The 20,894-nt window shown below is 41.3% G+C and overlaps 1 protein-coding gene across 5 annotated transcripts in view; it reads left to right on the top strand.

The window, feature by feature from the left end:
• cdkal1 (CDK5 regulatory subunit associated protein 1-like 1) overlaps nt 1-20,894 on the top strand; it is a 620,961-nt gene that overhangs the window by 448,210 nt on the left and 151,857 nt on the right. For all 5 annotated transcript variants that reach the window (XM_059653106.1, XM_048562402.2, XM_048562395.2 and 2 more), the window contains one exon: nt 3,821-4,001. In XM_059653106.1, the coding sequence (XP_059509089.1) occupies nt 3,821-4,001 (181 nt within the window). The remainder of the gene's footprint in view (nt 1-3,820; nt 4,002-20,894) is intronic.

Genomic DNA, 20,894 nt, shown 5'->3' with positions numbered 1-20,894 from the left:
TGGTCACTTCAACTATTTGCACTCCCCTATCTTTTTCCCATAGTGCTGTAAATCTTTTCAGAAACCTTTTCAATTTCATGAAGATCAAAATGGAATCTGTCTCCATCACACTCACAAGCAGTAGATCACAGATTCTAACTATTTACTGTGTAAAAACTAAATTCTCCACATTACATAGAACATAGAACATTACAGTGCAGTACAGGCCCTTCGGCCCTCAATGTTGCTCCAATCTGTGAAACCAATCTGAAGCCCATCTAACCTACACTATTCCATTATCATCCATATGTTTATCCAATGACCATTTAAATGCCCTTAAATTTGGCTTGGTTCTTTTGCCAGTCACATTAAATTAGTGTCATTTTGTTCTTGATCCCTCTACCAATGAGACCATTTTGTCCCCATCTACTGTGTCAGAGCCCTTCATTATTTTGAATACCTTTATCAAAGTTTCTGTCAACCTTCTCTCCTTTCAGTCCATCAGTCAATACTTTGGCAATCTCTCCACATATCTGAAGTCACTGAGAAACATTCTCACAGATCTTTTTCTTCATCCTCTCTGATGCCTTTGCATCCTTAAAATGTGGTGCATGGATTAGAACAAGACTTCACCTGAAGCTGAACCATTTATTTATGCAGGTTCACCATAATTTTGTCATTTTTTATGCCATTGTTTCCATCTGTAAAATCCAAGATCATATATACATAGTTAATTTGGTGCTCATGCTATCCCACCACTCTTTGATTTGTAAACATATACTTCCAGATCTCTCTGTTCCTGATGCACCCTTTTTAGAATTGTATCCATTGGCCCAGATTTTTAGAGAGTCATGGAGACTTCATGATGTGTCCAAACTCGCACTTGAATTTCACATTTTTCCTTTTGCTGCTAGGGGAACAGGGTGGGATGTGCTTCACACATGAGGAAAACCTGAACTGAGTAGAGCCATTTAAACTCAGTTCAAACATTCCATTATTTATGGAACCAGAGCCTTTGTTCACTGAATGAGAGTTGCAGTATTATAAAGTAAATGTACATGTTTGTAAAGTGCAGATGGGGTCTGTGAGGCTGTCATGTTATTTAGATGTCCAGCCTTTTAAAAATTGTGAACAAAAATGGTTGCTCATATCTGAGTGTTGAAAAATATTTGTGGTTATTAAGGACATAATCTTAAATGCAACCATTATAGGTTTATTTCTCCGATACTTATTGCACAATGACAATCACATTAGTGAGTGGGGAGTTGAGAAACTTGAACACTTGGCTGCCTCTGATTTGTGTCTGGGAGTGGTGCACCCTGCTATATACCGCCCTTGTCTATATCCCCCAGAATGAAGATTCAGTCATTTGTGGCACTTTTCCCCCAAGATGACTCCAGAAAGTTGGGAGATTTTCTGACTCTTCTTGCCTGACGAATGAAAATTAGACCTTTATTTTACACTGCTCCTCATCTCATTCTGCCTTTAAAAATCTTTCACTTCACATTTCCCTACATTCACTTTCAGATGTCTACTTTGTCCATTAACCTGTCTGTGTTCTCATGAAGCCTCCTACTATTCATCTCACAGTTCACAGTACTTGCAAGAATTAAAATTGTGTACTGCACACCCAAACCTCTGGCATTAATATACATCAAGGAATACGGTGTTCTGACATGAATCCTTGTGGAATCCCAATTGTATACTGCCCTTCAGGCTGCAAAATAATAATTATCACAGAGATAGCCTCCCACATTTCCTTCATCTCATCCCTCACACCCCCTCCCCGCATTAAAAGAAACCAAAACAGAATCCCCCTCGTCCTCACATGCCACCCAACCAACCTCCGGTTCCAACGCATCATCCTCCGACACTTCCGCAACCTGCAATCTGAACCCACCACCAAAGACATTTTTTCCTTCCCACCCGTAACTGCCTTCCGTAGGGACCACACTCTCCATGACTCCCTTGTCCACTCCACAGTCCTGTCCAGCGCCACCACAATGGGCACTTCTCCCTGCAACCGCAGGAAGTGCTGCACCTGCCCCTACACCTCCCCCCCCACCCCCCCACCCCCATCCCAGGCCCCAAGAAGACTTTCCACATCAAGCAGATGTTCACCTGCACATCTGCTAATATGGTATACTGCATCTGCTGTTCTCATTGTGGCCTCCTCCTCCAAGTGGAGGCTTGGGGACTATTTTGCAGAACACCTACACTTGGTTTGCACTGAACAACTGCACCTCCCAGTCGCAAACCATTTCAACTCTCCCTCCCATTCCTCAGATGACATGTCCATCCTGGGCCTCCTGCAGTGCCACAACAATGCCACCCAAAGGTTCTAGGAACAGCACCTCATCTGCTTGGGAACGCTGCAGCCTAATGGTTACACTCACCTTTACTGGCTCTATCCCCACCTCTTTGACCGGCCTGTCTCTTCTCACCTATCTACTCCTCTATCCATCTTCTATCTGCCTCCCCCTCTCTTCCTATTTATTTCAGAACCTCCTCTCCCTCCCCCATTTCCAAAAAAGGGTCTAGGCCCGAAACGTCAGCTTTCCTGCTCCAATGATGCTGCTTGGCCTGCTGTGTTTATCCGGCTCGACACCTTGTTATCTCAGTAGTTACCACAACTTTGTTTCATGTTAAGTCCACTGTCCCTTCACTGCAGTGCATTTTGTAGTTGGTGCATGCTGCTGTCACTGTGTGTTGGTGGTAGTGGGGGAAAGTGATGGATGGGGCAGTAATTGGGCTGACTTTGTTCTGGATACTGTTGAACTTCTTGAGAGTTTTTGGAGCTGCACCCTCCTGAACAGTGATAAGCATTCCATGATATTCTTGATTTGTGTGTTATAGTTGATGTAAAGACTGTGGGTGTTAGCAGGTACACCCCCACCCCCACAGAATTCCAAGCCTTGTTTGTTTGATGATCCTTTTAACTTCTGGTCAATGCTAAATGCCAGCATGTTGATTGTAGGGATTCAGCAATGGAAGTGCTGCTGAATATCATGGGGAGATAATTGAATTATTATTAATGATGATTATGGGGAGGGACTGGACTAGTAATCTGGAGGCCCAGGCCAACATTCTGGGGGCATACGTTTAAACCTTATCATGGCAGATGGTGAAATTTGAGTTTAATTTTTTTTTTAAATGCTGGCATAATGGCAATCATGTACCACTGACAATTGCTGTAAGAGCCCATCTGCCTTCCTTACCTCATTACAGCAAAATGGTTGACTCTTAGTTGCTGTCTTGGCAACTAGGGATGGGTAATATAGTCCTGGCCAGTGATGCCCACATCCCATCAACAAACTTTTAAAAAAACATTTAGGGAAAAACAGCTTTGATCAATACTCTTATTTACCACTTTTCAACATGCTGTGCCTGCACAGGCGGCATCCACTAGCTGCAATGTATATCATATGCAAGATTTGCAACAAGAACTTGCCGAGCCTCTTCAACAGCACACTGTATATTCATGACCTCTATCATGTAAACGATAAAAGCATCAGGCACATGTTAACATCTACACATTCAAAGTTCTGTCCAAATTATACACCATCTTGGGACAAATTCCTTGTTCCCTTACCGAAACTAGGTCAGATTCCTGGAATTTCTTCCCCAACACTACACTAGAAACTGTAGCATTTCAAAAAAGCAACTCACTTTCTCGTTCACTTGATGTAATGGTGGATAATTGCTCTGAGTAGAATATAAATAGTAAAGTTTGACTGAATTCTGACCTCTGCTCGGCCAAGGGAGAGCGCACATGAAGCAGTGAACACTTGACTTGAAAATAACATGCATTTTTAACATGAATTTTTATCTTTTTATTCAGGGTGCCAGGGATTACAATTGCCACCGACATTATCTGTGGTTTTCCAGGTGAGACAGAAGCTGACTTTCAAGAAACTCTGAAACTAATTCAGGAGTATAAATTTCCAAGTCTGTTCATCAATCAGTTCTATCCACGTCCGGGCACCCCAGCTGCAAAAATGGAACAAGTCCCAGCCCAAGTGGTGAGCTCTTTATTTATGCAAATTTTTCAGTTTGTTTTAACTAAATACAATCAAATAATCCACAACCCAGTAGGTCTTTAAGAAAGCACTTCCAAGTATGGTTACCACTTTGTGTGAGTTGGATGAGTCAGCCAACTGGGAGAAATAACAACGAAACCTGAAAATCGCACCAACAAAGATTGTTCTGAGAATGGAAACCTTTCTCTTGAACTTGGCAATTTATACCCAAATCCCAAATGTGTGAATATTTTCACTGTTCCAGATATTTGTTAAATGGAAAGTGGAGCTCATATTCTTAAATGATTACATATTGGTATGACTTAGCGATTTCTGCAACTAGCTATTCCTATGTTTAATGCTAAGACTTGCTTTCTACATCAGTAAATTCAACCATGAATGCTAATAAGGTAAATGATTGAGAATCAAAATGACAATTAAACGGTTGAATTTCATTCTGTCAATATTTCTGTTTGTAGCTCCTGCCTTAAATACTGCTGCAATGAACAGAAACTGAGTATACTTTTGCACAGCTCAGTAGCACTGTAAGGATCCACAAACTTCGATTTGTATTTTGCACACAGTAACAGTTTTGTTTAAAGCTTCCTTCATAAGCCAGTCAAAAAAAAGTGCAATTCTGAGAATGTCCTGCATTCTTCTCCCCCATTAATCAGTGATCAATAAATAGTACAGCTTCTATACAAAACAAAGTACAGCAAAAGGTTCCTTGTCTTATTCTTCATCAAAAGAATTTAACAGCACAGTCGGTGTAAGCTATTTTAAAGAAAGTTGGGATAAAGTTGCATTGATACTTTATTTGGCAGGTAACACACGCAGCTTTGGTACTTGATAAATTCCAGTGCCGTTTGACTTGTGCATGCTGAAGTGGGCAAACACATGTCTTTGCATCTTATCAGTGCACAGTGAAATGGGAGATCCTTGTACGCTGACAAATTAGACTAAGCAGGCCCTCGAAGAAAGCTATACCTGTTGATACTCGCTAAGTCCTTTAACTAACATCATTTTAAGTTTACAAGGTGACCACAGGATCTAGGAGCACAAATAGGCTATTCAACCCATTGAGTCTGTCCCACCATTCAGTGAGGTTCATGACTGATCTGATAATCCTCAACTCTACTTCTTGCCCTTTCCTGAGTACTTCAATATCTGTACTATAACCATTCTATGAATTTTCAAAATAATTAGAGATGGAGTAAAATGCAAAGTCCTTCATGAACAGTGTCTATAATAAGAAATTGTATTGCAAATGTATAAGTGGGTATGCAAAGGAACAGAATGTGGATAAATCTGGACCATAAGCTTCAATCTGGATAAGATGATGACCTATCTTAGGAAACCTTATTCCTGGCTACTTGTATACTTTTTAATAACTTAATCCAGTCAGCCTACAGGACCTGTAACAGATTTCTTGTCGGATAAGACAACGTTTTAATAATGAGAGGTAAATGTCCTGATCTGAAGGAGGGTTTAACGCAGCAAAGAAAAGTATTGCATCTCAAGCAATGTCAACGTAAATGTTTATATTGACAATGATGTAGAGCATGTGGATTTTTTTTTGTTTGGTATTGTATCATCCTTCAGAAGGTTTTAAAAATAGTTGTTGTACAGTGTTGACTTGATTAAGATCACTTGCAGCTTGAAACTTCTGTTTCACTAGGCTGATCCAATCTGTACTTTTTGATGTATCTGCCCTGATGTTCTCCTGTGTCTTCAAAGAAATTTTGTCAAATAAATCCACATGGATGATGCAATGATGCAAAACAATAACCTAATCAAACCGATTATTTAGCAGCTAAATTCAGAGATTGATTAATCTGAATAATAGTCAGGCAGATATCCAATTATTTAATCTGAATTTTCAGGTAAGTATTTTGTAAATCAGTTCAATACTTTTGATTTGTAAATGAAAACATTGCCGCATCAGGTTACTTCATATGGCATGGTGTGCATTATGAAAGATGCACATTGATAGTATTTTCCAAGAATTCATCTGGGCCAAGGGGAGGGATCATACAGCTATGTGGTGGTGTGACTTTCCTAATTGGTTTATTAGCTTGTGGATAGTATTGCTAGCTGATTTCTCATTCTCTTTCATTCCTGGGCATGTTTTAGGCTGTGGATAAGAACTGAACTGTGTCAACTGAGCCTCCTGCAAAGATTGTGTTTTAACAGCAACTGCTTATTTTATTACTGTGGGTTAGTGCAAACTTCCATATTGGATGAATTATGTGTACACACAACACTTGTAATGTTATATATCATCTATCAATTGTCAGTAAACTGAAAGCAGAATGTGTGTGAAAGAGCTTGCATTTTGTTGCTGATGAGTGAATATAATTTCTTACTTGAAACAAATACAATGCAAAAAATTAAATTTTCTAAAGCAACTTTAAATGAAACTAAAATATACAAAGAACAAAGAAAATTACAGCACAGGATCAGACCCTTTGGCCCACCAAGCCTGTGTTGATCAGATGCTCTACCTAAACTTGTCACCTATTTTCCAAGGATCTGTATCCCTCTGATCACTGCCCATTCATGTATCTGTTTAGATACATCTTGAATGACACTATCGTTCCTGCCTCTACTGCCTCCACTGGCAACGCGTTCCAGGTACTCACCACCTTCTGCATTAAGAACTTTCCATGCATATCTCCCTTAAACTTTTCCCCTCTCGCCTTGAAATCATGACGCCCGTAATTGAGCCCCCCTTCTGTTGGAGAAAGCTTCTTGCTATCTACCCTGTGTATACCTCTCATGATTTTGGAGACCTCAATCAGGTCCCCCCTCAATCTCCATCTTTCTAATGTAAATAATCCTAATCTACTCAACCTCTCTTCATGTGTCAACATCTATGCAGAATTAAACTGATAATCTTTGAACTATGTTCTTCTAAACATAAGATGGCAATGAACTGAATGTGCAAAATTTAAACTGTGAAATCTTTATGAAAAACTTCAGCCTAACATTGGTTTGAATCCATTGAGAGTTCTACAGTGGGATGGCACCTAAATGTGCTAATGCAAATTACCAGTTTGTTTCCACATTACAAATAGGAATATTTTGCCCTTGGGATCATAAGTTAATAGAAATATTTAAGCTGTTTTATTTGCTTCAACTGCATTTTCTTTTCCTGGTGCAGAATGTTCTTAACGGGAAAAGAAAGTACGGATTTTATAGAAAATTGTACTTTGACATTGTATTCACGCCATATGCTCTTATTGGTCTAAAACAATTTCAGTATCACAACAGTGATGATTTGTGGAGTACGTGTTGGTTTTGATGAAGCAAACTGCCTTTGAAACCAAATGAAGAGCTAGTACTTATTTCAGATACCCTGTCTTGATCACATGCCTTGTGTGACGATACTGTCACTTCAAAAGGTTATTTTGTCCTGGAATTTTTTGAAGAGAGATTGTAAAGACTACAGGAGAAGGCCTAAGTCAACAATCAGAGGAGGACCTTAGGGTTTTTTTTCAAAACAGTTGTAACATTGGAAGGGGAATGGCCAGTTCTCACAAATCCAAACTGTGGCAGTCAGTAACTGGGTTACTGAAGAATTGGAGTTTCAGTGAAGTGATTCCAAGCTGCTACCTTCTCTGAAATCTCTCTTGATGTTGTTTCCTTCTGGATTGGAAAATTATGTGTGTGTGATTTACGTTTTTGCCAAAGGATGTGTCTATGTTACTATATTAGAACACTTAATTAGTAATGGGTACTGTATCTATTATTAGCTTAGGTTTTCCAATAGTTATTCTAAACTACTCTTTCTTTTGTATTGTGCTTAACGTCAAGTGGTATGACCAGTTTCATCACATCAGGAATGAGCATTTCACGTCTACCTTTAAAATAAGAAAAAGTTGAGGTCTCGGCTACCTTAAAATATTTTGAGGAGGTCTGGTCTGGTTCACAACACTTATTAGATCCTGATGTCAGGTTCAAGCCATTGTAGGAGACCACATCTTCTTATCTATTTCTGGACAGTGTTTTGAAAATAAGAAAAATGGACACAGCTTTTTAAAGGGAGAATTTAAAAGGAGTTGTCTGCAACTTGTTAAAATAACTGCACATGAGCCAATGTTACATTTTGGCGACGTTGGTACCATCAGTTGTAGGTTCAGGAGAACACGTGTGACAATATTATGCCTTTAAGAGATGTGTTCTCTCCTGTTTCTCTTGCAGAAGGTTTTGTTGTAGTGGTGCCACGGTGTCTCCTCCCAGTGGGCAGTTTATAAATAGCTTTTAGTTTCTCATTGAGTGTGTTTTTAGAGTAAACAGTCATGAGTGGGCAGGGTCATGCTCTCACAGATCCTGAGGACATGGTTTTCAGAAGGTTTTTTTGTTAGCTGCTGCATCAGACAGCTAAAGGTCTCTGTGCTGCTAGATTGAAGACTTAGACAGAGAGTTATGCTCCTAGAAATCAAAAGGGGCATATTGTTTCTTTCTACTGGACTAGAAAGAGACAGCTCATGAAAGTAATAACTGTTTTGCTGCATTTCATTTTGCCAAAAGCTATGTTTATGGATGCTGCCTGTGTTGGCGCAGATGATTATTAATGGTTAAATTATACCTTGTCTTGTTAAGTATATCAATACTGTAAAGTTATACGATTCTTTGTTTTGTTGCATTTTAATTGCATTGTAGTGATTAAGTGTGTTTTGATCAAAGCTTAGTGGTGGACCAGTGCAAGAACCAGCCTTTTGTGTTTTAACAGGAATGGCATTGCCTTAACAACTGAAGTGAATCATGAAATTAGATTCTATGTTTTGGTCATCAAAAGTACTGAATGTGGGCTGCTGAATTAGTACCAAAATCCAACTAGTTCATTGATGTTCCTCGTGGAAGAAAGCCTTCCATCTCTCTGGTCTGTCCTCCATAATTCCAATCCATTTGTACTGACAGCAAGAATGGCAGCAAATGCTTCATTGCCTATATTTCCACATTATAGTAGCAGTATGAAAAATATCTATAGTTGAGAATTCACATGGTTCTTATCATTGACAGAATTCTGAGGTTATAGTTTTTCTAACGGAGGAGGAAGTGGTTGGAAAATTTCATGTTTAGGGAATGTGACTGTCGTAAAAATGCTGGAGAAATGTTTCTATGGGCAATAAATATTGAATTAGTGACAAATTTCTAGAGAGTTACAGTCCATTTTATACCATCTGTATCAAAGATTGGAAGCGATATTGAAGAAATGCATCACTTCGTAAACAAATTACAAAGATTCACAAAGCGCTGGAGACTTTGAAAACCCAAAAGCTCTAATTCTGTGAAAAATGAAACTTGAAGCCTGACAATAAATGTGCTCAAAATTTCTGATGTTAAGTGAAGGGAATTGGAGAATCAAAGCCTTAAACAAAAGGCAGAATCTTAGAGAACTGTGGCTGACATAGGTTGTGGTGAGAAATGTGGATGAATCACGTGAGAAGTTCAGCCAGTCCTTTCTCAACATTGGAAGCAACTCAGTGCATTTTAAAACAGAGTTCTAGATATTTCAACAAAATTCTCTCCATGGAGTGGCAGGATCATATTAAGGGGAATTATTGTTTGTTAACAGCCTCATTAACAATGCATCTAGCCTTATCATTCTTCTGCCACGACAAGGAAACTTGGCGTCGACAGCCCCCGGCATGAAAGTCAGAATATGTATCTGGTGACCACTACTTGCCACTTGCTCCTTTGGGCCACTGTCTTAGACATCCAATCAATAATGTTTCAAGGCATAGTCTAGGTCTCAGGTACATTTACTCCATATCTGTGGATGCTGGCATCCAGGATTCACAGCAAGCTGCTGCGGAAACCAAGGATCATTCAACTCTAGCAGAGGTCGCAGCTACAGGGTCCCATGTGATGTATCAGGACCATGGGAGCGGACAGACTGTTTCATCCCCAGATCTGTTTTCTTGGGATGAATGAGGTGCTGCATTGATAAAGACGCTGGAAGTTGAGGAGAATTGTGTTGGAACTGTGCCAGCTGTTCACTTGGAACCTGAGACTGTTAGGAATCCAGGCCCACCCTCTTCTGGTGGCCATGAAGGTGACAGCTGCTTGCTTCTATGCGTTTGGCTCCTTCTTGGGAGTGACAAGTGACCTGCGTGAAATCTCTGTCATCTATCTTCCCAATGAATTAGGATAGGATAGGACATTGACTGATGCCATTTGTACAGGATCACATTGATTCATTTTGTTTCTCCATGCCAAGGTCAGTGCTGTTTTAGGATTTGGAAAATATAGCAGGCTTTCCACAAGTGCCATCAGCTGCACACATCACAATGAGAGGGCCATATCTCAACACTGCAATGATCATCAATAGGAAGGCGTTCCACTCCATTTATGACCAGGTAATGTGCAATCACCAGTTCCACTTCTAGGAGGTATGTCCCATTGGGTAGTTATTGTAGCTGCCCTGGAAGCTGCTATAACTTCTGCATCATCGGGTGCTGTCATAAACCTGGTGTGTTTGAGGATCCAGATGCTTGATAAAGCTTGTTATGGTGGGGGCAAGACAGTGATAACATAATTGCTCAACCCCCTAACTCATGCAGAGTGCAGAATAAATCTCACCTTTATCTCGACTAGGGCTACTGAAGATGCTACTCAGCTGCTTGGCCTGGACTTGGGGTGTTTGCCATCTACTCTACACAGAGTGTGACACATTATTTTAGTGTGCTGTGCTCTGCACAATTGGAGCAAGCAATGAGCTGGACGCTAAGGAACTAACTGAACAGGTACAGTCATCCAAGGATGAAGACACTGAGTTGGAAAAAGCTCTCCTTGTGCACAAAATAGCCAGACAGTACTTGTTTGACATCCAGTTCCTGCACGAGAGTTGCAATGGCACATTTTTATTTGTATTGCAGGGGTGAACCGCAGCCCCTTAGCTTTGTTTATGTCGACATTCGATGACCGCAAATAAAAGGTAATCTTTTTGAAATGTCCAAAACTTGCCTGCCCGAGATGGTCGACCAGCGTACAATGACGAGATCTTAGTCTGCATTCAGTATTGGCTAAACAGCAGTAATTATTTATAGAGGGCAGTTGGCTGGGATGTAGCTGTGAGACCTGGTAAATAGACAGCAAGTGGGGTAGGAAAGTAGAACTGCATATTCCAGGAGGTATCGGTCATGCAACTATGTGCTGTGAAAAGTGTGTGTTTGGGGCTACTGTGCTATTATTTTCCCATTAAAGGATAACTCTGCAACATCAATGCTGCACCTGGTGTTTGGCCAGAATTTATAAACGGCAGTGGCAGAAGAGATGCCAATCTAATACAGGACATTAGCCAAAGACAAATTCTTCCAGAGAAATGGTAGAACTAGGCTAGCACAGGACTTGAATGGCACCAGAGGAGCATGGTAGGAAGTTAGTGAGAAACATTTAAGATGAGTTGGAAAGACATCTTGCTAGACCACATAGAGAGAAATCCTCACTGAAACACAAAGAAATTGACACGTAGCCAAAACAATGTGAAGATTCAGCCCAAGTACTTTAAAGTAAAATATTCTGAAGAAATATTCAGCAGCTTTAAATTAGTATTTTTCCTTCATTACCATTTTCAGTTGTCATGCACACAAGTAATACAGCAACGAGTTAGCTAGCAAAGTTTTTAATTACCCTCTTGCCATAAGTCATTAAAACACCTAAGAGCGATTCTTGAGTCGGAGTTGATCTTTTAAAATTAGGATATTAATTTCCCCTCTTGTTTCTTCAGGAGGTCCCATTGTTAGCCTGCATCCTCTGACAGCACAACCTTAATGTGACAAGAACTGAATGTGGGGAAAATTATGGTTACATGAACCTTCATCCCACCACTTATAGTGCAGCAATGATGTACTGTGCCACCTTAAATATTTTATATAATTAAATCTGTCTGTCAATCACTGACAAATTTTGCAATTTGGGTTCCGTCACATACTAATATTTAAGACTCAGTGCAAGCATGTTTAAATTTATTTTAATGACTTTGAACTTTCCTACCAACATAAACTATTTTTAAAAGGTGCTACAGTTGACACCTCAAAGATTTCTCTGATAGATGCATGAAATAAGGCAAAATTGTTCTAAGAACAATTATGTCATTTAATTGAATGTCATTACTGCTTTGTACTCAGTTAAGTGTTTTACACCTCAACATTTTTGTGTTGATGACAATGAAGACGCATTATCCCTTTGAAGATGTGCAGGCTGATTGATGGAAGAAAGTAAAAAGTGTTTATCACTGCTTGATATTTAGCTTTGCACATCCTGGCTTTCCATGAGTTTGACATACTCCTAAATGCTTCAAATAATAGCTGTAATCACATAATTGCTGACACTTCCAACAGGCGATTGATACTGCTATAGGGTACATAATAACAACAGTAAACCATTTTACATACATTAATTTTTGAAGTTAGTATGTATAATAATTACATTTTGTTTTTGATTTGTCATGATGTAAAGCTGTATTGTAAACTTGTTTGTTCCATTCTTAATTTACATTTATAAAGCTTGTGTTGAGTATTGGAAAATATATAAAACACTTGTAACTTTGTCATTAGCCTTAAGTTTAATGTTTATGCCAGCCCCTCCGCTCCTCCTCCATACCTTTTAAAGAGTAACATTTTTCATTGGGGAGCTATAAACTTTAAGATGATGTCATGTTATTTATTAATGAAGATGCTAGGTTCTAATGGAATGGATTGATTATTCAAAAACCAGTGAGCATTAAAATAAAACATGAAAACTTGAAATTTGTTTAAATGTTGGGAAGTACTTTTTTTAGTCAATCATTGACCTTTAAATGAGCAAAACATTGAGAAATTTTCAATTTATAGCAGTCCTTCAAAAGAAATTAGGGTAGGTTTCTGTTAGTGAAGGACATCTCTAAAGGTAGTGAACTCACTCACTCATCTCTCTCTCTCCACGCCCCCCCCACAACTCTTCTTTTAATTATTAATTGTACCATTAGTGAATTTACACGTATTAGTAATCTGTTCCTCTTTAAGTTGAATCAGCATTCAAACAAACTGATAAACATCAGTACCTTGCTGTGGCTTTAAATTAAATCTCGTTTTCGTAAGCCCCTGAAAGTTCTATGCTGTGTAATATAGTGCTGTCACATGCTGCTTCCTTGTTTGCTTTGGCTGCTACTACAATGAAAGCGCACTTCTTAACAAAAGCAAAACTTACACCTGTGATAAACTTTGTCAAAGAAAGCCCTTGCCCAAATCTGTCATCTTACATGCTCTTTCAGAGATAGTAGGAACTGAAGATGCTGAGATAACAAGGTGTAGAGCTGGATGAACACAGCAGGCCAAGCAGCATCATAGGAGCAGGAAAGCTGATGTTTCGGGCCAACCCTTCTTCAGAAATGGGGGAGGGGGAGGAGGTTCTGAAATAAATAGGGAGGGGGGGAGGTGGGTAGAAGATGGATAGAGGAAAAGATAGGTGGAGAGGAGACAGACCAGTCAAAAAGGTGGGGATGGAGCCAGTAAAGGTGAGTATAGGTGGGGAGGTAGCCACCCCCATCTCCTACCTACTAACCTCCCTGGACTGATCTATCTCCACCCTACCTCCCAACCTACATTCACCTTTACTTCAGGCCCGAAACGTCAGCTTTCCTGCTGTATGATGCCTCTAGCCCTGACGTGTTCATCTAGCTCTATACCTTGTTATCTCTTCTTACATGTTGTGATAATTTAATAGATATTGTATTAATAGTTGAATGCATTTTCAATGGAGAACATCTTGGTTATAGCAGGTCAGTTTCATGTTAGTCAAAAAGGAACTCGTGATGTGAGGTATATTCAAATACATTGGCTTTAAATCTGTCAGTACAGTTATATTCTACAGTTCATATACATACTATATCGTCGATTGTCAGAAAAACCCATCTGGTTTGCTAATGTCCTTCAGGAAAGGAAATCTGCCCTACATGTGACTGCAGATCCACACAATTTTGTTGATTCTCAGTTGCCCTCTGAAATGGCCTAGGAAGCCATTCAGTTATACTAGTTGTGACAAAGTCTCAAAGAAATGAAACTGGACAGATCACTTGACAACGATCTAGGAACCAGAAAAGACGGTGGCAGAAACAGCCCTATTGAACCTGCACAGTCGTCCTTACTAAAATTTGGAGGCCAGTGCCAAAATTGGGAGAGATACCACCATCACCATCCTTGGATATGTCCTCTCCCGCTGGCAGGACAGACCCAGCAGAGGTGGTGGCACAGTGATAAACAGTTGGGAGGGAGTTGCCTTGCAAGTCCTTAACATCAACTCCAGACCTGATGAAGTCTTGTGGCATCAGGTTAAATGTGGGCAAGGAAATCTTCTCCTGATTACCATCTCCCTCAACTGATGAATTTGTATTCGTCCATATTGAATAACACCTACAGGAAACATTGAGGATGGCCAGGGCACAAAATATATTCTGGATGGGGGATTTCAATGTCCACCACCAAGAGTGGCTCAACAGCAGTACCACAGATCAAGCTACTTGGGTCCTAAAAGACTTAACTGCTAGACTGGGTTTGCAGCAGGTGGTGAGGGAACCAACAAGAGGGAAAAATATACTTGGCCTCATCCTTCTCAACCCACCAGCAGCACGTTCATCTGTCCATGACAGTATTGGTAAGAGCAACCACCGCACAGTCGTTGTGGAGATAAAATGTCACCTTCACATTGAGAACAACCTCCACCGTGTTGTGTGATACTATCACTGTGCTAAGTGGGACAAACTTCAAGCAGATCTAGCAACTCAAGACTGAGAATCTATGAGTTGCTCAGAGATAATGGGCACTGCAGATGCTGGAGAATCCGAGGTAACAAAGTCTGAAGCTGGATGAACACAGCAGGCCAAGCAGCTGTGTTCATCCAGCTCCACACTTTGTTATCCATGAGTCGCTGTCGGCTGTCATTAGCATCAGAATTGTACTGCACAGACTGCAACCTTATGGCATGGCATAAACCCCACTCAACCATTATCATCAAAGAAGCAGATCAACCCTGATTCAATGGAGAGTGCAGAAGGGAGTGCTGGGAGCAACACCAGACACTCTTGAAGATGAGTATCAACCTGGTGAAGTCACCAAACAGGACTCCTTGCATGCCAAAGAACACGAGCAGTAAGCAATAGACGGAGCTAAACAATCCCACAACCAATAGATCAGAACTAAGCTCTTCAGTCCTACCATATCCAGTCGTGAATGGTGGTGGACATTTAAACACCTCGCTGGTGGAGGAGGCTTCGCGCACATCCCCATCCTCAACAATGGAAGAGCACAGCACTTCAGAGCGCTTTTGCAGCAATCTTAAACCAGAAGTACCATGTGAATGATCCATCCAGCCTCCTTTTGTGCCCCCAGCATTACAGATGCCAGTCTTCAGCCACTTTGATTCACTCCATGTGATAACAAGAAACGGTTGGAGAGACTGGATACTGCAAAGGTTATGGGCCCTGTCATTCCAGCAATAGTACTGAAGGCTTGTGCTCCAGAACTTCCCGCTCCCCTAGCCAAGCAATTCCAATCCAGCTACATCCTGGCAATGTGAAAAATTGCCCTGGTATGTTCTGTACGTAAAAAGCAGGACAAGTACAATCAGGCCAGCTACTTGCCCCATTAGAAATAATAGGAACTGCAGATGCTGGAGAATCCAAGATAACAGAGTGTGAAGCTGGATGAACACAGAAGGCCAGGCAGCATCTCAGGAGCACAAATGCTGCTTGGCCTGCCGTGTTCATCGAACTTCACACTTTGTTACCTGCCCCATTAGTCTACTTCCGATCATCAGTGAAGTGATGGCAGGTATCATCGGTAGTACTATCAAGCAGTACCTGCTCAGCAATAACCTGTTCATTGATGCCCAGTTTGGATTCCACCAGGGAAACTGATCTCCTGACTTCATTAAAACCCTTTTCAAACATGGACAAAACAGCTGAATTCCAAAGATGAGGTGAGAGTGTCAGCCCTTGATATCAAGGCTACATTCAACCATGTGTGGCATCAAGTAGCCCTAGCAAAACTGGTATTAGGGGCAAATGCTCCGGTGGTTGGAGTCATACCTGACACATAGATGATTGTGGTTGTGGGAGGTCAATCAAATCAGCTCCAGGACATCTCTGCAGGAATTCCTCAGGGTAGTATCCTAGGCCCAACCATCTTCAGCTGCTTCATCAATGACCTTCCTTCCATCATAAGGTTAGAATTGGGGATGTTCGCTAATGATTGCACAATGTTCAACACCATTCATGACTCCTCAGATACTGAAGCAGTTCATGTTCACATGCAACGAGATCTGGACAATATCCAGGCTTGGGTTGACAAGTGGCAAGTGACATTCGCACCACACAAATGCCAGGCTATGACCATCACCGATACAAGACAATCTAGCCGTCACCCTTTGACATTCAGTGGTGTTACCATCACTGAATCCCCCATTACCAACATCCTGGGTGTTACCATTGACCCAGAAACTCAACTAGACTCACCAATAAACACAGTGGCTACAACAGCAGCCCAGAAGCGAGGAATACTGCGGCGAGTAACTCACCTCCTGACTCCTTAAAGCCTGTCTGCCATTTACAAGGCACGAGTCAGGAGTGTGGTGGAATACTCCCCACTTGCCTGGATGAGTGCAGGCCAACAACACTCAAGAAGCTTGACACCATCCAGGAAAAAGCAGCCTGCTTGATTGGCATCACGTCTACAAGCATTCACTCCCTCCACCACCAACGCTCAATAGCAGCACTGTGTACTATCCACAAGACGCACTGCAGAAATTAACCAAAGATCCTCAGACAGCATTTTCCAAACCCACAACCACTTCCATCTATAAGGACAACGACATCAGACATGTGGGAATACCACCACCTCCAAGTTCCCCTCCAAGTCACTCACCATCTTGACTTGGAAATGTACCACTGTTCCTTTACTACCACTAGGTCAAAATCTTGGAATTCCCTCCCTAATAGTGTTGTGGGTCAACCCACAGAAGGAGGACTGCAGCGGTTCAAGAAGGCAGCTCACCACTGCCTTCTTGAGGGCCACTAGGGAAGGGCAAGAAATACTGGCCAGCCAGCAACGCGCACATCCCATAAATGAATAGAAAAAACATCAGTCAAGCTCTTATTCCAAGATTTATTTTATATACCTATTTTTAATGTACATTTGATTAGGAAGCCATTTTTCAGTTCTGAAGATATTTTGAGGACATTTATTCTGGATTTACAGCCTCCATTTGGTATCTTCTCATTGGTTTTAAACGTAACTATTAGATCTTGCATCTCTTTATTTTCAAAGTTATGATGAAAGAACAAGTGAGTGATAATCAAATGTGGTAATCCTGGAAAGTTGTCAGTCTTGATTGTAAAACGTGAGACACCTGTCCAGAAACATTTAAAGAAGTGTTTTTAATTGGTACCTGAAAAAACTCAACTTTTTTTCCCTGCTCCACCTAGATGAACAAATCGATATAATAGAGGTACTTGATCTGTGAAATTGATGACTGGAGCCAGGTTGTTGCAGCTTAACTTGCCAGGCTAAACATATGTGCAGGGATTGAGGTAGACCTGACCTTCACACACCAGTCAACATTTACACCCTCATTATGAGTGAAAATGCATAAGAAGTAATGATTCCAACATCTTTGAAGGGAAAGGTGCATTCTAGCAATCGTTGTTTTGAGGGAGATGTCTTGTCATTCAAGGCTCGGAGGTATACAGTGGTGGTTCACATGCCCACTCTCATAGTTCAATAGTCTTCTGATAAAAGCTGCACAAAATGCTGCCTCTTGCAGATTCAGCTCTCTCATGGTTGTCTGAACATTTTCGGGAATGTAGCAGCTATGGACATTGCTGGCTATCATGAGCAATTTCACTGTTGAACGTTCGAATATGACATGCTGACTGAAACTTTGAAAACTACCTATTCTTAGCACACAGCAATGTTAGTTTATGTTAGCAATGTTACTGCTATTCGATCTGTTCCTCAAGAACTGTCGATGGGACGGCTGCCTTATTTTGTCTGCCTCCCCTTACCCAAACATACCTGTCTCCTTCTGAACTCATTGCGCTCTGTGCTTTCAGATCCAACTTTGACTTGTAATCAAGCGAGCTGACAAAGATAATACTGTTTTTTGGTGTACTGACAGCATTGCAGAGGTTGAGCACCAGTTCTCGGACACCACCGCCAAGCTCATAGTCCCTCAACCCCATATCGCCTGCTTCTGCCACCAGCCCAAAATCCACAAACAAGTCTGCCTGGGCAAACCCATTGTTTCTGGCTGTTCCTGCCCCACAGAACTTAGCCATTTTTACTGCGGCTTGATTTTTTTCTCTGCCTTGCCCAGTCCTTCCCCACCTACATCCACAATTGTTCAGACTCTCTATATCAGTTTCAGAATTTCCAGTTCAAGGGCTCCAGCTTCCCTTCACCATGGACATGCAATCTCTTTATAAGTTCATTCCCCATCAGCATGGGCTCATGGTTCTCATTTTCTTCCTGGAAAATGATGTCTGAACCGTCCCCATCCACCACCACCATGCTCTGCCTGGCTGAGCTCATCCTCACTTTGAACTTCTCCTTTAATTCTTCTTAATTTTTTCAGACAAATGTAGAGGCCATGGCTATCTGTATGGGCTCCAGTTATCTCTTTTTTTGGGATACATAGAACAGGCCTTCTTTTTAATTCATTCATGAGGTTTGGGCATAGGCCATCATTTATTGCCCAACCTTAATTGGCCAGAAAGCAGTTAAATGCCAACCATATAGCTGTGGGTGTGGAGTTATATGTAGACCAGGGAAGGCAGCAGATTTCCTTCCCTGAAGGACATAGTGAATCAGATAGGTTTTTCTGACAATCAACAAAGAATTTCATAATCATCAATACATTCTTAATTTTAGGTTCTTTTTATTGAATTCAAATTCCACTTTGTGCCATGGCAACATCTGTAGAAAGAGATCAGAGTTAACACTTCAGAACTGATTGTAGCTGAAGATGAGTCCAGGTTCCCAGAACATTAGAAGAGTTTTTGGATTAATAGTCGAGTGATAATACCAATATGCCATTGCCTCCCCATCTTGTTCCAATCCTACTGAGGTACTCCCTCACAGCTCCTTCTCCGGTATATCATGACATCATCGTTGCTCTTCCCCCTGTCATCCAGAAGTAGAAAAGTTCATCAATTTCTCTTTCAAATTCTACCCTGTTCTCACTTCCACCTGGTCCATCTCTGACTCCTCCCTTTGCTTCCTCGACACCTCTGTTTTCATTTCTGAGGATATGCAGGCCATCGCCATTCGTTACAAATCCAGTGATTTCCACGGATATCTGGACTATACATCTTCATGCCCTGCTTCTTGTAAAGACTCCACTCCAGTCTCTACGTCTCCTAGGCATCTGTTCCAATGATGCCCAGCTTCCAAAAGGGGCCCCTGAAATGTTCTCCTTTTTCCTCAACCGAGGATTTCCCAACACCATAGTTGACAGGACTCTCAGCCATGTCCAAACCGTCTCCTGCACATCTGCCCTCACACCTTCTGTTCCCTCCTGCAACACCAGTAGAGTTTCCCCCGTTCTCAGTTAACACTCAACAAGCATCCACCACCGCCACCTCCAGCAGGATGCCACTGTTCGTCACATATCCCTCTCTCCTCCCTTGTCAGTCTTCTGCAGGGACTGTTCCCTCCAGGACACCTTGGTCCACTCTTCCTTCGCTGCCAACATCACCTCATGGCATCTTTCTATGCAGACACCTAAGATGTAACACCTGCCCATTTACTTCCACTTCACTATCCCTGGCCCCAACACATCTTCCAGGTGAAACAGCAATTTTCCTGCACTTCGTCCAGTCTAGCCTCCTATATTCAACCTAGTGTCCTCCACTGGAGAAATGAGACACAAACTGGGCAACTGCTTTGCAGAGCCACCTACACTCTATCCTCCAAAATGGCCCTCAGCTTCCAGTTGCCTGCCACTTCAGCACAGTACCACGCTCCTTGGCCAACTTTTCTGCTTGGGATTTGCTGCAATGCTTCGGCAAAGCTCAGTGCAAGATGAAAGAACAGCATTTCATTTTGCACTTGGGTTCATTGCAGCCTTCGGGACTCAATATTGAGTTCAATCATTTTAGTATCTGAGCGCACACTTCGATGTCTTTCCCCAAATCCCCACACACCAGGTCTTGGCATCACATGGGTTACTATTATAACCAACCCACTGTCAGCTACTCATGGTCCACATTATCAGTTTTTCTTTCTCCCATGTGACCATTTCCCATCACTTTGCATAACTGCTGTTCTCTCTCTGGACTCCATCTCAATCTATTATTTACTCTTCCCCCACCCCATCTTCAGCTGCAATCAGTTCTGAAGTGCTAACTCTGATCTCTTTCTACAGATGTTGCTAGACCTGCTGATTTTCTTCAGCAATTTACTGTTTTTGTTTAAAATTTTCAGCATCTGCAGGGTTTTTTAAAATGTTAGTTTGTTGCTTATTGGCCACTGCATGGAAACGATAGTGACTTGAAAGCAAGATTCTGAACTCACTGTTTAAACCTTCAGAGGAGTTTTTTTAAAAAGTTTGGATTTTTTCTTTATGTCAAGATTCTGAATTTTTCCCTCTCATTATATTTCCCCAGTTTTCTCATAATTGCCTGTTTTGCTCAAGGAAGCAGAAAATTCTGCCCATTGTTTCTGACATTTAAGGAAACGTGATAATCAATTCTTTAAAATCACTGATGTCTGGAGCAGCATTTCAGCACTGCAATTGGGTCAATGACTGTGGAATAGCAAATCCATAAAGATTGACAATGCTTGCAGTTTCATATCTTAACTGGAAATGTGTTTGGGTGAATACTGGATCCAGAACAACTGTGATTCCAACCCAGCT

This window comes from Stegostoma tigrinum, chromosome 2 (assembly GCF_030684315.1).
Source record: "Stegostoma tigrinum isolate sSteTig4 chromosome 2, sSteTig4.hap1, whole genome shotgun sequence".
NCBI lineage: Eukaryota > Metazoa > Chordata > Chondrichthyes > Orectolobiformes > Stegostomatidae > Stegostoma > Stegostoma tigrinum.
This window is presented reverse-complemented; position numbering and strand designations above follow the sequence as displayed.